This window comes from Diplotaxodon limnothrissa, linkage group LG18, assembly GCF_057381915.1.
Source record: "Diplotaxodon limnothrissa isolate DT_005_m linkage group LG18, D_limnothrissa_male_GT1.1, whole genome shotgun sequence".
Lineage (NCBI taxonomy): Eukaryota > Metazoa > Chordata > Actinopteri > Cichliformes > Cichlidae > Diplotaxodon > Diplotaxodon limnothrissa.
The window spans coordinates 9,073,992-9,091,966 of NC_140613.1; the positions used below are offsets into that span (position 1 = coordinate 9,073,992).

Genomic DNA, 17,975 nt, shown 5'->3' on the forward strand with positions numbered 1-17,975 from the left:
CACGAACAGGTTTTAATATGTCGTATAGTTTAGAGGTAAGAAGAAAACATTTTTTGTATTATACCACGGATTTGTACAACATGGATAATGTATATTAATAAATGGTTGGACTCTAGCAAAGACCTGGCACATGTCCTTGCCAGTTGATCCATTTTCACTGAAGCCTCGTCAGAAATGGAAGGGTGGCTATCAAGAAGCCATTCTTTAAAAAGGGAAACAGGGAGGAAATGTTGAGGTATGCCAAATGTCCTTCAAGAAGCCTGGAGGACTATTCATGATGACTACTTACAGAAATTAGAAGAGAGCTTACCTAAGAGACTTGTTTCTGCAAATCGCTGCACGTATTTTACATTTTCCCAGCAAAATATAAAGAAATTAAGGGTGACTCAAACATTTTTCACAGTACTGTAGCTCAAAATAATCTCACTGTAGATATGGCAGAGGATCCTTGGCAGAGGTTTTTCTGTACTGCGTCTTACTAAAAATATTACAATATTTGTTTTACAACTACCTTCCAACAAAATGCAGGCTAGGGTTTACCATTAACTACTTACAGTACTTAAGTCACACTGTGTTTCTTTTAAGGAGGATCTCTACTTTCTTGCTTTTTTCCCCAAGGACTCTTAAAAAATTATCAACTCAAAAACCGCCTTTTGAGTCTATCAAAACCTTCGTTTGCTGTCATTGTGAGCTGGCTTAAGAGGAAGATAATGGATGGATGATCATATTAAACATGACCAAAGTTTCAAACTATGTGTGCAGGTAGCCAAAGCCAAAGCTTCATACTGCTTTAAGCACTCAGTTTAAGAGTTTTTTCCACTCTTGGATCTGTGTGACATCATGACGAGGGGATATTCTTAGCAAGGTCATCTCAACCACAAAGGACTGACACGCACAAAAGTGCGAAAGTCCCTGAAGGTCAGAGAACTCGAGCCAGTAGAAGTGCCTTAAACATGCATTCCTTTAATGGCCAGCAGGGGGCGACTCCTCCAGTTGCAAATCCAGCTCTATGAAGGTCAAAAAACAACTATTGGCTCCCTCACTCTGTGACTTCAGTAAACACTTTTCTGCTGCGCACAATTAGTAGTTTAAGTTTATACGGAAAAGAACGTGAAGTCTGCTGGAGTCAGAAAAAAAAAAAGGATTATCCAGGATAAATGTCAATCAATTCTGCTTCATAGTCAGATTCACTCCTTGCTCATCACATCCACTTCAAAACAGCCAGAGGCTTCACAGGCATCAATAGTGGCAGTGGGTAACATTGTGACACCTGTGTTGGGGGGGTACCAAACAGAATAAAAAGCGGTCTTAAAGAAAGGAGGGGCAGGGAGTTAAAACTGCTTGATGAACTGAGGAGCTGCACCGAGGCCTAATTTATGGATCCTGCATCTGATGAAGGCTTGAAGCTGTCAGCTGCACTTGCTCTAGTCTAGTGGGTCTTCCTCTCAGTGATTTAGATGCTTTGTTAATGTGGCAATTTAGAAGCCAGTGCCTTTCCATGTACTTTCTAAATGTACATTTGTCTTGCAGTAGTGGAAATTAGCATCTCCTGTGTGTGTTTAATAAAAAATAAATAAATAAATGAACAAAGTAATTTCCATCCTTGTGATCCCTTTTTCAACATTTTCCTGCTTTTCTGTGCCAAAGTCAAAGGACTGTGAAATACAAGTTTGGAAAAGAAGCAATGTTTATTTCTTCATCAAGGCATCACAATCGGTCTTTTAATTCCATCTATTAAAACAAACACCCATCACTAATCTCGTGTGTCATACAATTTTCAGAAAATAAACTTCATTGGGAAAAAAACCAAAAAACCAAAGAGTGCAAAGGCAGAGTACCAGCATGTTGTTTTTCACTGCTAAAACTGATCTTTCTGACTGCTTTTTTAATACATTATGGCCGCTGACTGATGAGAAATAAAGTGTTTTTTTCAGCCATGCCAGACTCTTGGAAAATTCCCATTCAAATATCACAATATGTGAAACTGCAGTGGGTCTACAAGTACAGTTTCATCATGTGTACTTGGACTGAATGATACTGATTTATTATCAAAATCTTTCACTGCACATTTCCAGATTTTGCAAAATGTTAAATTTGTAATATTACTACTTGCTCATTGACTCACAAAGTGGTTTCTTATCATTAAAACTGATTGATAAGTTAACTACACTGACAGAGAAGACAGCTACAGTATTGCACATACCATCGCAATCCTCATACAAAGTTCACACACACACACACACAGACGTGCGCACACTTATAATTGTTCACACACACACGGCTGCATTCACATTTTCAAAATCATACACACAGCTCAAAGTAATGCTCAATGTTTAGTGCCTATCCCATGACACAGTAAACAAAACATTCTTTTAGGATAAAAGGGAAAAAAAACCAACAAAACAAAACAAAAAAAACCTAAAACAAAAAATATAAACATCGTTTCCACTGGCAGGGCCTGCTGGTGCCTGACCAGTGTGTTTTATGACCCTGATGAGTCCAGATCCATCCAGGCAAATCCAGTCCGGTCCAGTCATGTCACGCCTCACATGAGTGAGTCCATAAACACGGAGTCGTCGTCTAAAAGGAACCCCTCACCCCCCGACCCCCCCACCTCGATGCAGCTGATACTAACCTGTCTGTGTACCTACTCGTGGTGTGTTTTAAAGAAAACTGTCCATGTCTGGTTGGGATAAAAGTAGTAGTAGTAGCAATAGTAGTAGAAGTAGTGGTCGTGGGTCTGAGACGCTTCTGAGTGAATCAGTAGGTGGCAGCGGTGGGCTCCCTCCCTGAGCTGAAGAGTATGTCGGCCTTTGAGCTGATGATGTACGTCAACATTAAGGATGCTATCAACACGGCGACACCGACTCCGAGCGTCAACATCTGGAGGAGAAAGGGCAATCGTTACAGATACAACAAGAAGGTTTTCAAACGCAGTTTTAACTTCTAAACATACCACAAAGTTACTGTATCAACTTCTGTTACCCCCCAGGGTGTACACAGCAGCAAGATAACATCACCTTTATTTATAGTCACATTTAAACATCAAGTAGTTCCGATTGTAGCTCTCAACCAAAAAGCCTCTAAATGCTTTACTGTGGAAGCGATTATTCCAGCTATCACAGGGGTAAAACTGTAGAATGAGGGAAGTCGAGTTCCAGCTGCCTGTGGCTTTGCACTCATGTGATGAGCTGTTATATTAAAAATAACTCAGTCACATTATCATGTGACTTTAAAGCTGCAGTGATACAAACGGTGAACCCAAAGGCGCCAGTTTAAGCAGTGAGATGCAGTTACCACATTAACAAAATCGGATTGTATCAACACTGAAATAAAAGAGTTTCGATTTGTTTTAGCACAATGTGTTGATGAACATGCAGAGACCTGAAATTTGTTCAACGCACGCAATCAGTCACTGCCAGGATTTAACCAGTTTTGTTTTTGTTGTTAGGCTCTTTTGTTGCTGTAGTTCTGGAAACCGGAGTTGTTGGTTTAGGCCGGATCGGCCGCTAAAATCACAAACACTACTGTGAGAAAATCTAGATCAGAGAGAAAATAACAACCAATCATGGACACTGTTACAATTACCATGCAAATTTGGTCTCTTGTTGCTGTTTGGAAGCCATTTTTTCAACATGAGACTTTCCCACAAGCACTCGCGTGCCTTAAAACAATCCCTGCCCTCCACTAACAATGAGATCACTGCTTACAAAAAAGTACTGGATGCCAACAGTGCTACCCCTCAGCCTGCTAGTAGAAGCAACTATCAATGGTATCAACTTCAAAATCCTATGTTGCCTTGTCTCGAGTTATTGCATTCACATATCAAACTTTTTAGTTGTAGAACAACTTCTCTGCTGTGTGTGTGCATCAGTCACATCTGTGGTGTCTTTGAGGAAAAGTTTACCTCCAGTTCATGACTGGCCACCAGGAATATGCGCCCTTTAATGCTCTTCCACCTGGACTCCGTCCACGTTGAGTAATCTTTGGAGGTGTACTCCTCCAGGTCGAAGGCCGGGGACAGCGCTTTGGAGAGACGAACTGTGGAGCGAACGCAGAATGCCACTCGTTCCGTACTGTTGGGAGGTGCTGCACCTTGAACCCACATGTAGCTGTATATCTGAGGGACAGGTTGAGAACAATGTGTTAAAGGGAGGAATTAGATAAATGATGTTCCAAAGGTTTTAAAGTTCTTACTTAAATTACCAGAGGGCAACTTACACCCAAGTTGACTTTCAAGAAAATACACACTGTTGTAAATCTTACATGTTTGCTCTCTTTGTCATCCTCGCCCTCTCTCTGGTTCTGGCAGTTGTCCTGGGTGATGTTGACGGTGGTGCCGGTCAGGTTGGCCAGCAGGTATTGGACCAGAAGAGTCGGTTCACTGTGCTGTTGTGTCACCCCCACGTAGAAGTTTGTGGGTCTTTCACCTGAGAGAAAGAAAGTATTTTGTGAGGAAATAAAGTTTTGATAAAAAGATAAGCTTCATTTAAGACTTCATACTTCAAAACAACAATAGGACAATATTGTAAACAGCATCTAAATAGGTGTTAAGAAGCAACATTTATCAACAAAACCCATAGAAATGGGTTTTAGAACACGGCTTAAAACCCATTTTTATTCTTTGGCTTTTGGCCTCAGAAGGACTTCGTTTTTCCTTTTAATTAAATTTGTTATTAACTAATTAATTCATTATTTAACTTTTTTCTTTTATTTGGATTTTATTTATATCTTATGTAATTTTATTTTTTAGTTCCAACATGCAGCACTTTGCTGTGGTTGTTTTAAAGTGCTTTATAAATAAAGATGAAACATATTGAAGACACATAACAAGACTTTTTACTCCTACAACATTTTTAACGGTCTAGTACAAAACAGGATCAACTTACGCAGATGAATCGCGAAGTCCGAAGGTACCATTTGCTGGAACCAGGAGTTATTTGACTTAACAAGGAAACCGTACAGCATTTGGGTCACCTGTGAGGGAAGTAGGACAGATTCACTTCTGTTCAGTCCCACAAGGTAACAGCAGCATCAAGGAGAAAATAAAAAGCACTTATAAAGAATCTACAATTGATTATTATTGAACTTTTGCTGAACAGTTTAAAAGAAATAAATTTCAAGTTCAAAATGAATGAATGAAGTGACTGAAGAAGCCACTAAAGTTTTTAAATTTCCTTATTTTTGAAGATTTCTTAGACGAGTTAAAGATAATTGGAATAAGAAAAATGAGCTTGTAAACAAAATAGCATTCATTAAAATAAATAAACTTACCATCTGACTATCCACGTTAATGTTTTTCAGCTGGATGGGGTCCGATCCTCCTGCCTGTGTGTACAGAGCTCGAGCCACAATGGTCGCCGCTTCAGTCAGAGTCTTGATGATGCAGGGAAACAAAGAATGTTTTTCAGAGCTCAAAAGACTTTGTATGAAGCTCTCCACAGTAAATCAACACAACAGAGCAACAATGTTTAGATGATAAACAAAGTTTAGACGATAACGTGACTTTCTGCAGCTTAAATAAAAATAGACTTGCTATATTTTGGAAAACTGTTAATGTGAAAAGATAATTCAAACAAGCTGATCTTAAAATTAAAAATATATATATTTAAACTCTTTCAAGCTAAAAATAAGAAGAAAAGATCAGTAACCAGGGCTCATGTTGCTCTTAATACTTTTAATGCATTTAAAAAATATAAATAAAAATCACTTTAAATGTAGGTTAACACACTTTTAAACGGTTTTAACAACAGCTATACCTTTGCAGCATCTGTTACGTATTCCAGCTGCTCCTCTGGCGTCAGGTTTGGTGGGTAAGACATGTTCAGGTACTCCGCATTATCATACATACTTTCATAGTACCTGTGCACAGAACAGGAAATGGATTTTTAAAAAAACAAAAAAAACCAAAAACAATCCCTAGCTCTGGATTGATTATTATTTATACTGAAGAAAATGCAAAGTACTTGTTGGTGAAAGCAGAGTTATGATTCTGGATGACAACACCAGGGATTGGCCGTGCTCGCAGGAAACGCTGCAAGGATGACGGAGGCAGCGGCTGAGAGAAACTGGGCTCTTGCAATGAGAAGTTGAGATTTAAGGCAGACGAGTTCAAGTTTCTGATGAGCTTTTCCACCTGAAACAGATCAGTGAAGGGAAGTAAGAACAAATGTTAGCCACACAGTAAAACACACACTGTGAGCTCTGGTTTCAGTTTTTTTCCGTTTATCTGAAAGTTATGATGTTTTCCCGCACAAGTTACATGGACACAGGAGCCCGTCCCAGCTGCCGTGGGGCGAGAATAACAAGTATATAAATACATAAAACTAAAGCATAGAGGAATGTAAGAAATGAAGGCTCAGAGACATGAGTGTTTAGGAGGTGAGAGGGATATAGGTACGGAGAGAGACCAACCTCTTCATTCACACTGCTGTTCCTCCGAGACACGGGATCAGTGTGAACCCAGAGCTTTGATTCTCCATGGAGTCCCACCTAGGACAGGAAAGTCCGACATAATCATATTGTACTTGCACATTTTCATTAAAATAACCCACAACTAATATTAAATAATTATTAATAAGTAACACAAAAGAAATCTGCACATGGTAAAAAAAACAAACATTATATATAATCAAAAGTTTTAATTTGAATTTTTTAAAGCCATTCAATTGTCAAGTAAAGAGGTATTCTAGTTGAATTATTCTTTAAGTCCAGCTCTGAGGTCTTTACACTGGCTGCCTGTCCATCAGAGGATAGACTTTAAAGTTCTGATGCTGGTCTATAAAGCTCTGAATGGTTTAGGACCAAAATACATCAGTGACCTCCTGACCCAGTATGAACCTTCCAGATCCCTCAGGTCATCTGGATCCGGTTTTTTATCAGTTCCCAGAGTCAGAACCAGACACGGAGAAGCTGCATTCAGCTTTTATGCTCCATATATCTGGAACAAACTCCCAGAAACGCTCAGTTTATTTAAATCCAGGTTGAAGACTATCCTATTCTCAGCTGCATTTGAATAAAACACCAAATCCGCACTGTTAAGCTTAAATTTCAAAACTTACATTTTAACTACTGATTTTATCTACTGTTCTGATTTTATCCACTGTTTTTTTAATCGATTTTAAATCATGCTTTTTATTTGTTTTTGTTCTTTAATGTCTCTGTAAAGCACTTTGAATCACCGTGTTGTTAAATTGTGCTATATAAATAAACTTGCCTTTAATCTAAAAGTATTGAAAATATAAACAAATGCAGGTATGAAAAAAAATATACCCAAATTCAAACAAAATTTTCCTTAAACTTCAGGAGTTTGTGCCACATGACAGTTACGTGTAAAGCTATCAGTAATATAATACACACCTGTCCAATCTCCACCACCGAGTGAACATTGTCCAGGTCCAAAGGAAACTGTTTATTCTCCATGTCGTACACCAACCTCGAGCTGCCGATGTAGTCAAAGGTTTCCTGTGGTCAACAGACAAATGGATGAATGGCAGGACAGTCAAAACGAAAACAGTTCTCAAATGTTAGTTGAGCACTCCGCTGACTACAGAAAAAAAGAAAAAAAAACAAAGAACTGACCCCCTGGAAGAATGCGTAGAGGATGTTGCGGTTGGGTTGGGCCTCCTGGGTGGCGTTGCGCAGAGCGTGTGCTGCCGCCAGCAAGGTGACAAACCCCGAGGCTGCACTCTCGGCGCCTGGAGCAATGTCAAAGAAAAAAGACCGGCTGTCCAGCTGCAGACAGGACAGGAGCGAACAGGGATTAAGCAGAGAATTTATCTACACAAGTTGTTCAATTTAACTAGCTATGAACATTTTTATTAATCAAAATGTAAACAAAAGCTCTACCACTGTATACTGCAGATCAGCCACTTCTACCATCTATAGTACATCCTTTACTCAAAAGTGAGCAGTCACTTTGATATGTTGGCCACTATTCATCTTCATTTTATGTCATGGATACAAGAACTGCACTTAGAGGTCAGAACCACCACTCAGCCAAACAGGAAAATCCAGGTAGAGGGGGTTAGCAATGACCGACTTTCAAAATAAAAGCAAGATGAATAAAATTTTGACCTCAGCCGTCGACCCAAATAAAGTCTATTTGAGGGTAATACTGAATTCTCACATCATTCTCAGCATGTTAATATGTAACACGTGGTACTGTGGTTTTCTTTTGAAACCACTTTTGCTTGAACTCACCCTCGCTGCTGCGATGACCACGCTCTCCCCCATCTTGTGGCCCTTATCTGTGTAGTTCAGAGGCCTGGTCGAGGCCAAAACATTAAAGTCTCCAAGTGGGTCACATACGATTTCTTCAGGGTGAAAAGAACAAGGCCCAAACAAACAGTGATTAGCACTATAATAAAATAACAATGATAAAAACTCTCTTATTTAAATATTTTTGCAGCATGTTTCTGAAAATATTTCCCACATATTGTAAAAACGTTAAGTAATGTTTAGATAATTACACTTGAAAAATACCTGGGTTTAAGCTGAAGTTGATGCCATTTCTCCTCATGCAGGTGGCCGTGTCGGTGACGGCAGACATGTGTGAGTAGAGCTGCATCGCGCACAGTGGGTACTGCGGACTACTGCCATTCACAACATGGTTATGATTGTAGTAGCACTGTGAATGGAGAAAAGCACACAGATGAAAAACGCCTGTATACACAGATTTGAACTAAGAATGTTCCTGGGGACAAATTTCTTAGTCGACTGCATGAGGACAAAAAATTAGACTAACCGACTAGTCAATAATATTGACAATATCACGTTAAATTTGAGGAGTGTTTAATCAAGGATGTCAGAAACTCCCAAATCAAAAGGCATCTGAAACCGTTAATTAGTCTTCATTAATGAATGACTATGACAAATCAACATCTGAAAAACTACGAAATTGTAACTCAAAAGTGTGCTGCAAATTCAGACCAACCACTTCAATGAATGTAAAAATCTGAAATAATAAAACAATAAATCATCCAGCTATTTTCTTCCACTTATCTGAAGTCAGGTTCTGGGGAAGCCTAGACCTCGCTATCACATCGAGGCATTCCCAGGCCAGCTGAGAGACGCAATCTCTCCAGCGTGTCCTGGGTCTGCCCTGGGGCCTCCTCCTGGTAGGACACACACGGCTGGAACACCTTACCCAGGAGGCGACCACCTCAACTGGCTCCTTTCAATGTGGAGGAGCAGCGGCTCTGCTCTGAGCCCCTCACATATAACTGAACTCCTCACCCTATCACTAAGAGAGAGCCCGTCCAATCTTCCACTATTTGTATTCACAATCTCACTCTTTTGCCTTTAAAAGAACTAACTAGTTGTTAACAAAAATATCAGGCCTGATTAACAGATTTATGGCATTTCTCAACAACCATGCTCCATCTGGTGGCAGACAGCTGCATGATATTTGGGATACAACAGTGTGCCAGCATTCAGCATCAAATAAATGTAAAATAATTAGATTAAATGCCTAGTACATCTAGCACTAACTAGTGACAACAGTGTCGATGATTGGACTAGTGGCACACATCCCTAGTTTAAACCCATCAACATGAAAATGTCAAAAACTGCAAATCTTCTAATCTTCTAAGGCTGGCTTTAAAAGCAAAAAACCGATTCCCACGTTAAAATGTCCAACCTCAAAATATAACACAAAAGAAACACAAGCTTAATCTGTGCATTTGGATAGTTGTAAGGGTTAAAATCAGGAGCATGGCTGCTTTGAATAATGTATATATAAACACAGAAAGCTGTAGCTAAATGCTGCTAGCCTTCACATTTGCTAATTAAAGCAGACCGCTGTACTGTATGTTGTGCATCTACTGCCTTTTGTAATGGAAATACCTTACAAATAGTATGAATTTGTTTGGTACACAACATTCAGAATATTTTGGTAGGTGAAATTGCGGCATTTCGTTGGTCTTTTACTTAGCACTGTGGCTATTTACAGGCAACTTTAAATCCTTAAAGTTGCCTGTAAACTGAAATTATAACAAAAAGTTGTAGTTCAGGTCAAACCAAGCAGCTTAGACTCCATACTATGAATGTAATCTGAATTCGATACACGTCTATTTTATAAGGGAAGAAACATAACTTCTCTTTGAATAGTGTGCCATTCTGTTTTAAACTAATGCAAAACTATGTGATCTACATGAAGATGACCTTGTTTGCTGCTGAAACAGCTTTAGAGCATTATTTCTAATCTAACCTCAACGACCGGTGAGGCAAGTTCAGATTTGGACTCGTAGTGTGTGAGTAGCTTATCATGTGACTGCACAATCTTGTACTCTCCAACATCAAGTGGAAAACAAATAACCTGTTTTATGGCCTGAGTGTCGTTGTCGTCTTTCAGGGAGAACATCGGGAAGTCATACTCCTCGTAGGACAAGCCATTTCCCAGAGGGTTCCACACGGTCACGTTACAGTGGGCTAAGGCTGGGTCATAGCTCTCTGAATACACGCCTATAGGGGACGCACAGAGAGGGGAAAAACAAAAATTACCATCAGTAACATTAAAGAGACCCCTGATCCAAAGATACAGTTGGATTGTTCCTCATCTACCAAGCATCCAACTTCCCTAAAATGACCCGGAGTACCGTATTTTCACGACCATAAGGCGCACTGTGCTAAAAGGCGCAGTCTCAGTTATGTGTGCCCTTACTGTATTTAACACACACATAAGGCGCACTGGACCATAGGGCGCATACAAGTACCGTATGCGTATTTAAAAATAAAGTGGGAGCAAACGTGAATTCGGTACCTTACTCACATTTCTATTGCCGGTAATCGTCATCATCAACAACACACAAACATACAAGTGTGCATATTTAAAAATAAAGCAGGAGCAAAACTGAGTTTGGTACTCACATTTTTATTACCAATAATCGTCATCATCAACAACACACAAGCATACAAGTGTGCGTATTTAAAAATAAAGCAGGAGCAAAACAAAGTTTGGTACTCACATTTTTATCATCAATTAAACCCATCGAAGTCCTCATCCTCTGTGTCTGAATTGAACAGCTGCGCTAAATCTCCATCAAACATGCCAGGTTCACTGTCTTCACCGTCAGAGTCACTTTCCGTGCCGTGCGGCTCCTCGGAAACGATGCCGGCTTTTGCGAAAGCTCGAACAACAGTGCCAGCAGACATGTTAGCCCAAGCATCTACAATCCATTGGCAAATTGTGGCGTAACTCGCCCGGCGCTGCCTTCCACTCTTAGTGAAACTGTGGTCTCCACCGGTCATCCATCGCTCCCAGGCCGCTCGCAGCCTTACTTTGAACGGGCGGTTCACACCGATGTCCAGCGGTTGGAGTTCCTTTGTCAGGCCTCCCGGAATGACAGCAAGCTCACAGTTCATTTGCTTCACAAGTTTTTTCACATCGGCTGTGAGATGGGCACGCATAGAGTCACAGATCAACAGCGATGGTGATGCGTGGAAAAAACCACCTGGTCTCCTTACATACACCTCCCTCAGCCAGTCTTTCATCATTTCCTCATCCATCCAGCCCTTTTCATTTGCCTTAATGATGATTTCTGCTGGAAACTTCTCTTTAGGCAAAGTCTTTCGCTTAAAAATCACCATAGGCGGCAGTTTCTGTCCATTAGCATGGCAGCCAAGCACAACAGTAAAAGAAGACTTTTCATACCCCGTTGTGCGTATCGCTACCGTGCTGGTCCCCTTCTTCTCCACAGTGTGACTCACCGGGATGTCAAAAGTGAGCGGGACCTCGTCCATGTTTGTGATGTGGCTGGGCTGGATGTTTTTGTCGCCGATGTGTTTGCTGCAGTAGGAGCGGAAGATGGCCAGCTTTTCCTTATAATCCGCTGGAAGTTGCTGCGCTATCGTAGTCCTGGTCCGGATGGAAAAATGGCACAGTTTCATAAAACGAAAGCACCAAGACGGACCTCCTTGGAAATGTTCAATGTTCATCTCTTCAGCTAGTGAAACTGCTTTTAGCCGAATGGTGACCGTCGAAACGCTTCTCCCGCTCGCTCTTTGCTCGATGATCCACCGCTCGAGTCTTTCCTCCAACTCGGGCCACCTCGCCTTATGTCCGCGGAAACTCAGCTGCGTTTTCTTGACCTGCCGGAGCTTGTTTTCCAGCTTCCTCCATTTGCGAACCATCGATTCGTTAATCTTAAATTCTCTCGCCGCTGCTCGATTTCCATGTTCCTCCGCGTAGCTGATGGCCTTCAGTTTAAACTGTGCTTCGTAAGCGTGTCTCTTTGCCATTTTCAGGGTTGTTAAAACAACGATGTCCTGCATAATGCACATACCTGTTCTTTTATACAGGTATGTGCGATTGTCCCGGTATATACGATCAACGCCCACACTTCACCCTTTAACGTTCTCATGGTGTTCTCTACTACGTCCTCCTTACAACACATAGGGCGCACTGCGCTATAGGGCGCGCCGCACTTTTTGAAGAAAATCTAAGACTTTTAAGTGCGCCTTATGGTCGTGAAAATACGGTATTTTGACTGTGTGCTACATGTTACCCCGACTAGACTTAAAGTTTGAATCCAGGACTATTTAATAGTATATGGCGTTAGCAAAGCATCTTCCAACTGTGAAATTACATGTTTTACTTCAGTAAAGGATGTGAATTCCCTTTTTTCTCCTGATATAATGCCGCAGAACTGTGGACTTCACCCCCCTTTCTTTTCCCACATGTCTGCACTGAGTAGGAGATGCTTTGTATCTTACTGTACATGTGTACAGTGACAATAAAAGCCATTCTAATTAAATCTCTGTTGAGTGTAAACAAGACATTTTGCAGACACTGCAATGTTTTAGAAGTCAAGCGCAGAACATGAAATATGACCCAGTTACAACTTGTGGTTTTATGAGCTAAGCTCTCTGAGGATCATCAAACTATAATTTATTTCTGTAGCTTGTGTAAAACTGTGGAGCAAGCCTTAACATGTAACCCCCACCCACCTGAGTTCTCGTTGGGGCAGGTGGTGTGTGGAGAGAAACCCTCAGCTGGATTTGAGCTTGGCGCCACAACAACAACTCCAGCAACCCTACTGGAGCCAGTCTTAAGTTTCATCATGATAGATCTGATGAGCAGACAGCCGGCACACAGTACAGGAGATGATGCAGGTTAAAAAAAAACAAAACACAGAGATCATAGGTGCGTTAATTCTTTTGAAATATGGTTCAAGTTTCTTTCTTTAAGTTTAGCAGCTCCTATTAAACACACATCTATTTTATTATGCATGTAAGTAAATGACAACTTATAGCAGATTGGCCTCCATAACAGAGCCACAGTCCCATTACTTCACTGATTTATTTTTATTACCAAAGTTTTTGTTTTTTGTTAAGTATAAAAAAATATCTAAAATAGGTCTGAAAGAGAAAAATGTCTTACTTTAATTTCTTAAAGTCAACTCCAGTTTGATACTCAAAGTGCAATAATTTATAACATGACATGTAGCATTACCACATGGGCCGACATCAAAAGATAGAAATATGAGCTACTTCTAACCTATTAATTTAAAACTACTCCACATGCGTGTTATTGCTGGGTGTATATGTAGCTGTCTTGCATCACATCTGATTGGCTAGCAGGATCATAGACAGTATACAAAGTGTGGACTAACTGCAGCTTTTACATTTGTTAATTGGATAGTTTCAAACTGCAATTCTGTTTTGATGTCGATTGATTGTTCAAAATAAAACCAAATATGGAGTAAATCAGTAACAGATTTAAAGTGTGAGTAAATGAGGTTTATGTTCACTAAAAACTACTGTGGGGGCTTCCACTACAGGGTGAGACATGTTGAGCGCACCTCGTAAAGAGCGTAGAATCCAGAATCACCATATAAGGAGGGTTGGGACCAGTTTTCAGGACCCAGTCCAGGTTTGCTTCTGATTCGAGCACATGGAGCACACCAACATCACCTGATAAAGACGCTGAAATCCGAAACAAGGAATATATCTGTGTTACAGCTGTCCAAGACATAAATATCCTTAAAAGCTTTTCAATCATTCTCCATTACTTTCATTAAACAGAAGCAAAACTGCAAAACTGGTGAGGCTTTTGTAGTGTGACACCAGCACACACTTCTATGGATATTCAGTTTTTTGATATTCAGGTAGTTATCACAGGAAATATTTGTTTTACTGTGGGCTTTCATCTGTGAGAACTCTTCTGTCACAGCTACACAGATGTGTGTTTGTGAATTTGAACAACTGAAGCAAAAACACAGGAAACACAGGAAGGTGTTTGCAGATTAATGCTCACTAAGCATTTTATTATTGCTCACTGTGTATCTAAGATACTCCAAACTACAACAAATACTTTTATGTAATAGGTTCAACTTGGATAATAATATCAAAATATAATATAATAGAAGCTGATGTACTCACACTGACAGCCAATTTGATGTGTTGCGTTTAGAAGTCGCACACACGGTATAGTGTAATTAAGATGCACATAAATCTTGTTTTCCACTGAATTACAGCTGACACCTGCAAGAAGAAAAAACAAATATTTGAACATACACACAAATTTCATCTTTACTATTCCACTTATACTATTGTCTCCTGATTTGTTTTCTTAGAAATAATTTAAATCAAACTTTCTAAACACTTTGAAACATGCTAGATCCTAATCTACTCCAAGCTTCATTCTGCATGAAGAAACCATGAACTCTGAGCTCCCAGTGCATTAAAAATATCCATACAGAGGTCTGCGCACAACAGGCCAATTTTCCATTTTCTCATTTCTTATAGTTTCCATCGCGAGCCTGGTCCCTGTGATAATGTTATAAGTAGGCAGGTTCCCCAAGCATGACAGCAACACTCATTCTCATTTTTATAACCTGCACTTACAACTAGCTGTGTTTTGACTATTAGACAACACAAAGAGGTCCTTTCCGAGGCCTAGTCAGCACGGCATAAATGTTGCACCAGTTTCCATAGTATACGTGAAGATGCTAACACCCACTGTAATGTTTAAAGGTTGTTCGGGAAACAAGTGAACTGGAGCACAATAACGGAGTTCATCTTTTGATGATAAAGTTTGTATATATATATATATATAAAAATGTGTTGTTAGTTCATTCTCTCTCTTTCTTTAAAAAAAAGAAAAAAGAAAAAAAAGAAAAGTAGCAGAAGCAGAAGCATACACTGAAACATGAGCTCAAAAACAAGGTGTGAACTGAAAACCAAAGAAAGAACCAAGCCGCAGTTTTGGAAATACCCTTATTCACACGTTTTGACACCTCAGTATATATGAATAAAGATCTGGTTGCAGGTTTTTTACAAGTATAGGCCTACTGAGCTGTACAGACAGCGATCACTATTATTTTGCTTCTTTGCTCACCCCTCAGTTCACAAAAGAGAAACAAGGGTTACTCCTATTATACATCCAAAGATTCCTCCTTGAGAGTTAAGATGCCTGTTTACCCACATTGAAATTAGAGGAGCTTTTCCTTTAACATGCTTTGTAGAAATAATTTTCAAATAAATCCTGCGTCACAGGTCGCTTATTTAACGTCTTTTATTTGGATAATAATAGAACTAGGTTCTTTATGACATGTAAGCAATACAATGCTGCTTTTATTCCCCAGGTAATATATGGTACGAAACTGTGCTTAAGTATTGTGTACAATACAATACTTCGGGGTTTCAAACTGTCATCCTTCAAATGTTACACTATAACAGCATCTAATCGCTCATGAATTAATACTGCTGAAAGTCAACAACAGAAACATACAGCAACAGTCTAAAAACAGGCCAACGGATCCCATTCAGACAACGGGGAGGTTGTCGGCTTTAAAATTTGCAGTGAAGTTGTAAAATACTTAATGTGTTTCTAAATCTTGATATGCTTGAGTCATAAAGACATAAAATATTCTTGGTATCTGGGTTCAAAAACTTTACATGAGAAGGATCAGTGTCCTCGCTTTAACCTGACCTCATGGTTTCATCTTTTTAACATGGTCCAGGACAGCATTTTCAAATGTACGTTTTTGCACTTCAAGAAGCGGTATAATTCATAGCATTGTTATTATTAATTATTTTACATAAATAGGGTTCCTGCATACCAAAGAATTTGCTGCCTAACAAAAAATAGGAACACATCAACCAGATGATCTATAAAAGCGTGAGGACAAAGTTGTTATTGAGACTAAATCCAAAGACGTTTGCGAACACCAGCTAAGGTTTTAAAAAAGGGTAATGGGCACCACAGATATATATTCTGACTTCATCTTAACTACTCAACAAACTATTTCTGAAAGCATGCTCAAGTTTTTTCTTTTTACACAACACTTTTATCAAACTTAAACTATAGTAAGTTCAAGAGTTATTACAGTTCCTTATTTTCTAAATATTTCAATTCTGTTTCGTTTCCTACTTTTCATACTGGGTAGGCTCAGTTGTTTTTAAGCTTTTATTGTTTAAAAACATTTTTTTAAGTAATTTAAATGTTAGTGTTAGTTGTCTTTATTATAATAATATGTCTGACATTTCTTTTTATCAAAATACTAAAAATCACTCAACACTAAAGTAAAGGTCACGTTTAGAATGAAAAGAAAGCACAATTGTTCGGGGGTTTTTTGTAACTAATCTCCCCACAGCAACAGAAAGGGGAAATGAGAAACAGATTTTTTTTTCATCTCAAATGATGCTATGTTTGCTCACCTATGTGCCGATTTACCAGGATATTCTAAATGTTTGAAAGTGGCTTGTCTTCTGTTTAATTTCATTAGAGAGTCACGTAAACTACAAGAAATATGTATATAATGTATATAATCTGGTGTAGCGGTCCAGCCTTTAATCCCTCCGGGGGCGGCCGCAGCGGTGAAATCACGAGCGGTCACGCTGATGCTGAGTTAAGAAGAGGGCTGACCCAATCTGTCACTACAAAATCACCACAAAGGCTTAATTAACACAATAGATGCTGTGTTTCTTTTGCACATCCACTTGTTTAAAATGCGTAGAGAACAGTCGAAGCACCGAACTCAGTTGAAAAACCCATTTTAAAACCGGGACATAGATTTTAAAGGCAGACAGAAAACCTCCTGCTAACGCTAATTTAGCCTAGCATTCAGCTAGCACCGGACACAAAGAAGTCCTCGAAGCTAACCGCCCGAAAGCGAAACACATTTCGTTCTTCAGCAGTTAGACGAAGACACAAGTTTAGCAACAGGGGAATACAACTCACCTATGAAAAACAAACAAAATATCAAGTTAATGATCCATTTATTCGACAGCAAATCCATCTTCCTGGTTTGAAAAGCTGAAAACACAACAGGAAGTGTTGACATGGGGAAACATCCGGGTTTTGCTGTTTGGGTCCGGTTTACAGAAAAAGGGGCGGACTCAGATGGACTGAAGTTATGTATTATATATATTCTTTAAATGGTAGATTTTGATTCAGCTATGTTTCAGTTAGTTTGTTTTTATTGTTTTGAAACTTTTTATAAAATTTGTGACGGGCAAAGTTTTAAAAGATCAGATATTAGATTAGATCACACATTTTTTTAATAGAAAGTGGAACGCTTCATGCTTGATTTGTTGACAAGTTTGAAATACTAGCATAGACTAAAAGCTATGAATTTCCATAATATTTTGATATTAATTTTAGTTATTTAAGTACAAAAAATTGTTTCAGTTAATTTTTGTATGTATGTATGTATGTATTTAGAGTATTATCTTTATTTGATATGACTTAACCAACATGTCATTGTTTAATTTTGTTAACTATATTGGTGTTTTGGACATGACAGAAGAGAGTAATTCAGTTTTCAGACACATTGGGAGTGATACAGTCCTGCAGAGCAGAAACTGACTTGTGATGCTAAATGTACAGTTATCAAAAACATCTTGTAAGGGGGAAATCCATTTAAAATAAATCCGTAGTTGAATGAATTTAATGTAATGTAAGCCACTGAAGCTTTTAACCAATAAACAAAGCCTTTATTTTAGTTTGTTTTATTAAAGTGTTCAAAATC

General features: G+C 39.2%; 1 protein-coding gene across 1 annotated transcript; it reads right to left on the reverse strand.

The window, feature by feature from the left end:
• Nucleotides 1–2,638: 2,638 nt before the first annotated feature.
• ncstn (nicastrin) lies at nucleotides 2,639–17,284 on the reverse strand. Its single transcript, XM_085377831.1, has 17 exons — nucleotides 17,186–17,284; nucleotides 14,383–14,484; nucleotides 13,803–13,926; nucleotides 12,949–13,070; nucleotides 10,319–10,464; nucleotides 8,485–8,629; nucleotides 8,203–8,315; nucleotides 7,582–7,734; nucleotides 7,360–7,464; nucleotides 6,415–6,492; nucleotides 5,967–6,136; nucleotides 5,760–5,862; nucleotides 5,275–5,376; nucleotides 4,890–4,977; nucleotides 4,267–4,430; nucleotides 3,908–4,120; nucleotides 2,639–2,883 (listed from the first exon to the last, which is right to left on the reverse strand). Exons 1-17 carry the CDS (start codon nucleotides 17,241–17,243, stop codon nucleotides 2,761–2,763), a joined length of 2,109 nt encoding a protein of 702 aa, XP_085233957.1. The 5' UTR covers nucleotides 17,244–17,284; the 3' UTR covers nucleotides 2,639–2,760.
• Between the last annotated feature and the right edge of the window lie 691 nt (nucleotides 17,285–17,975).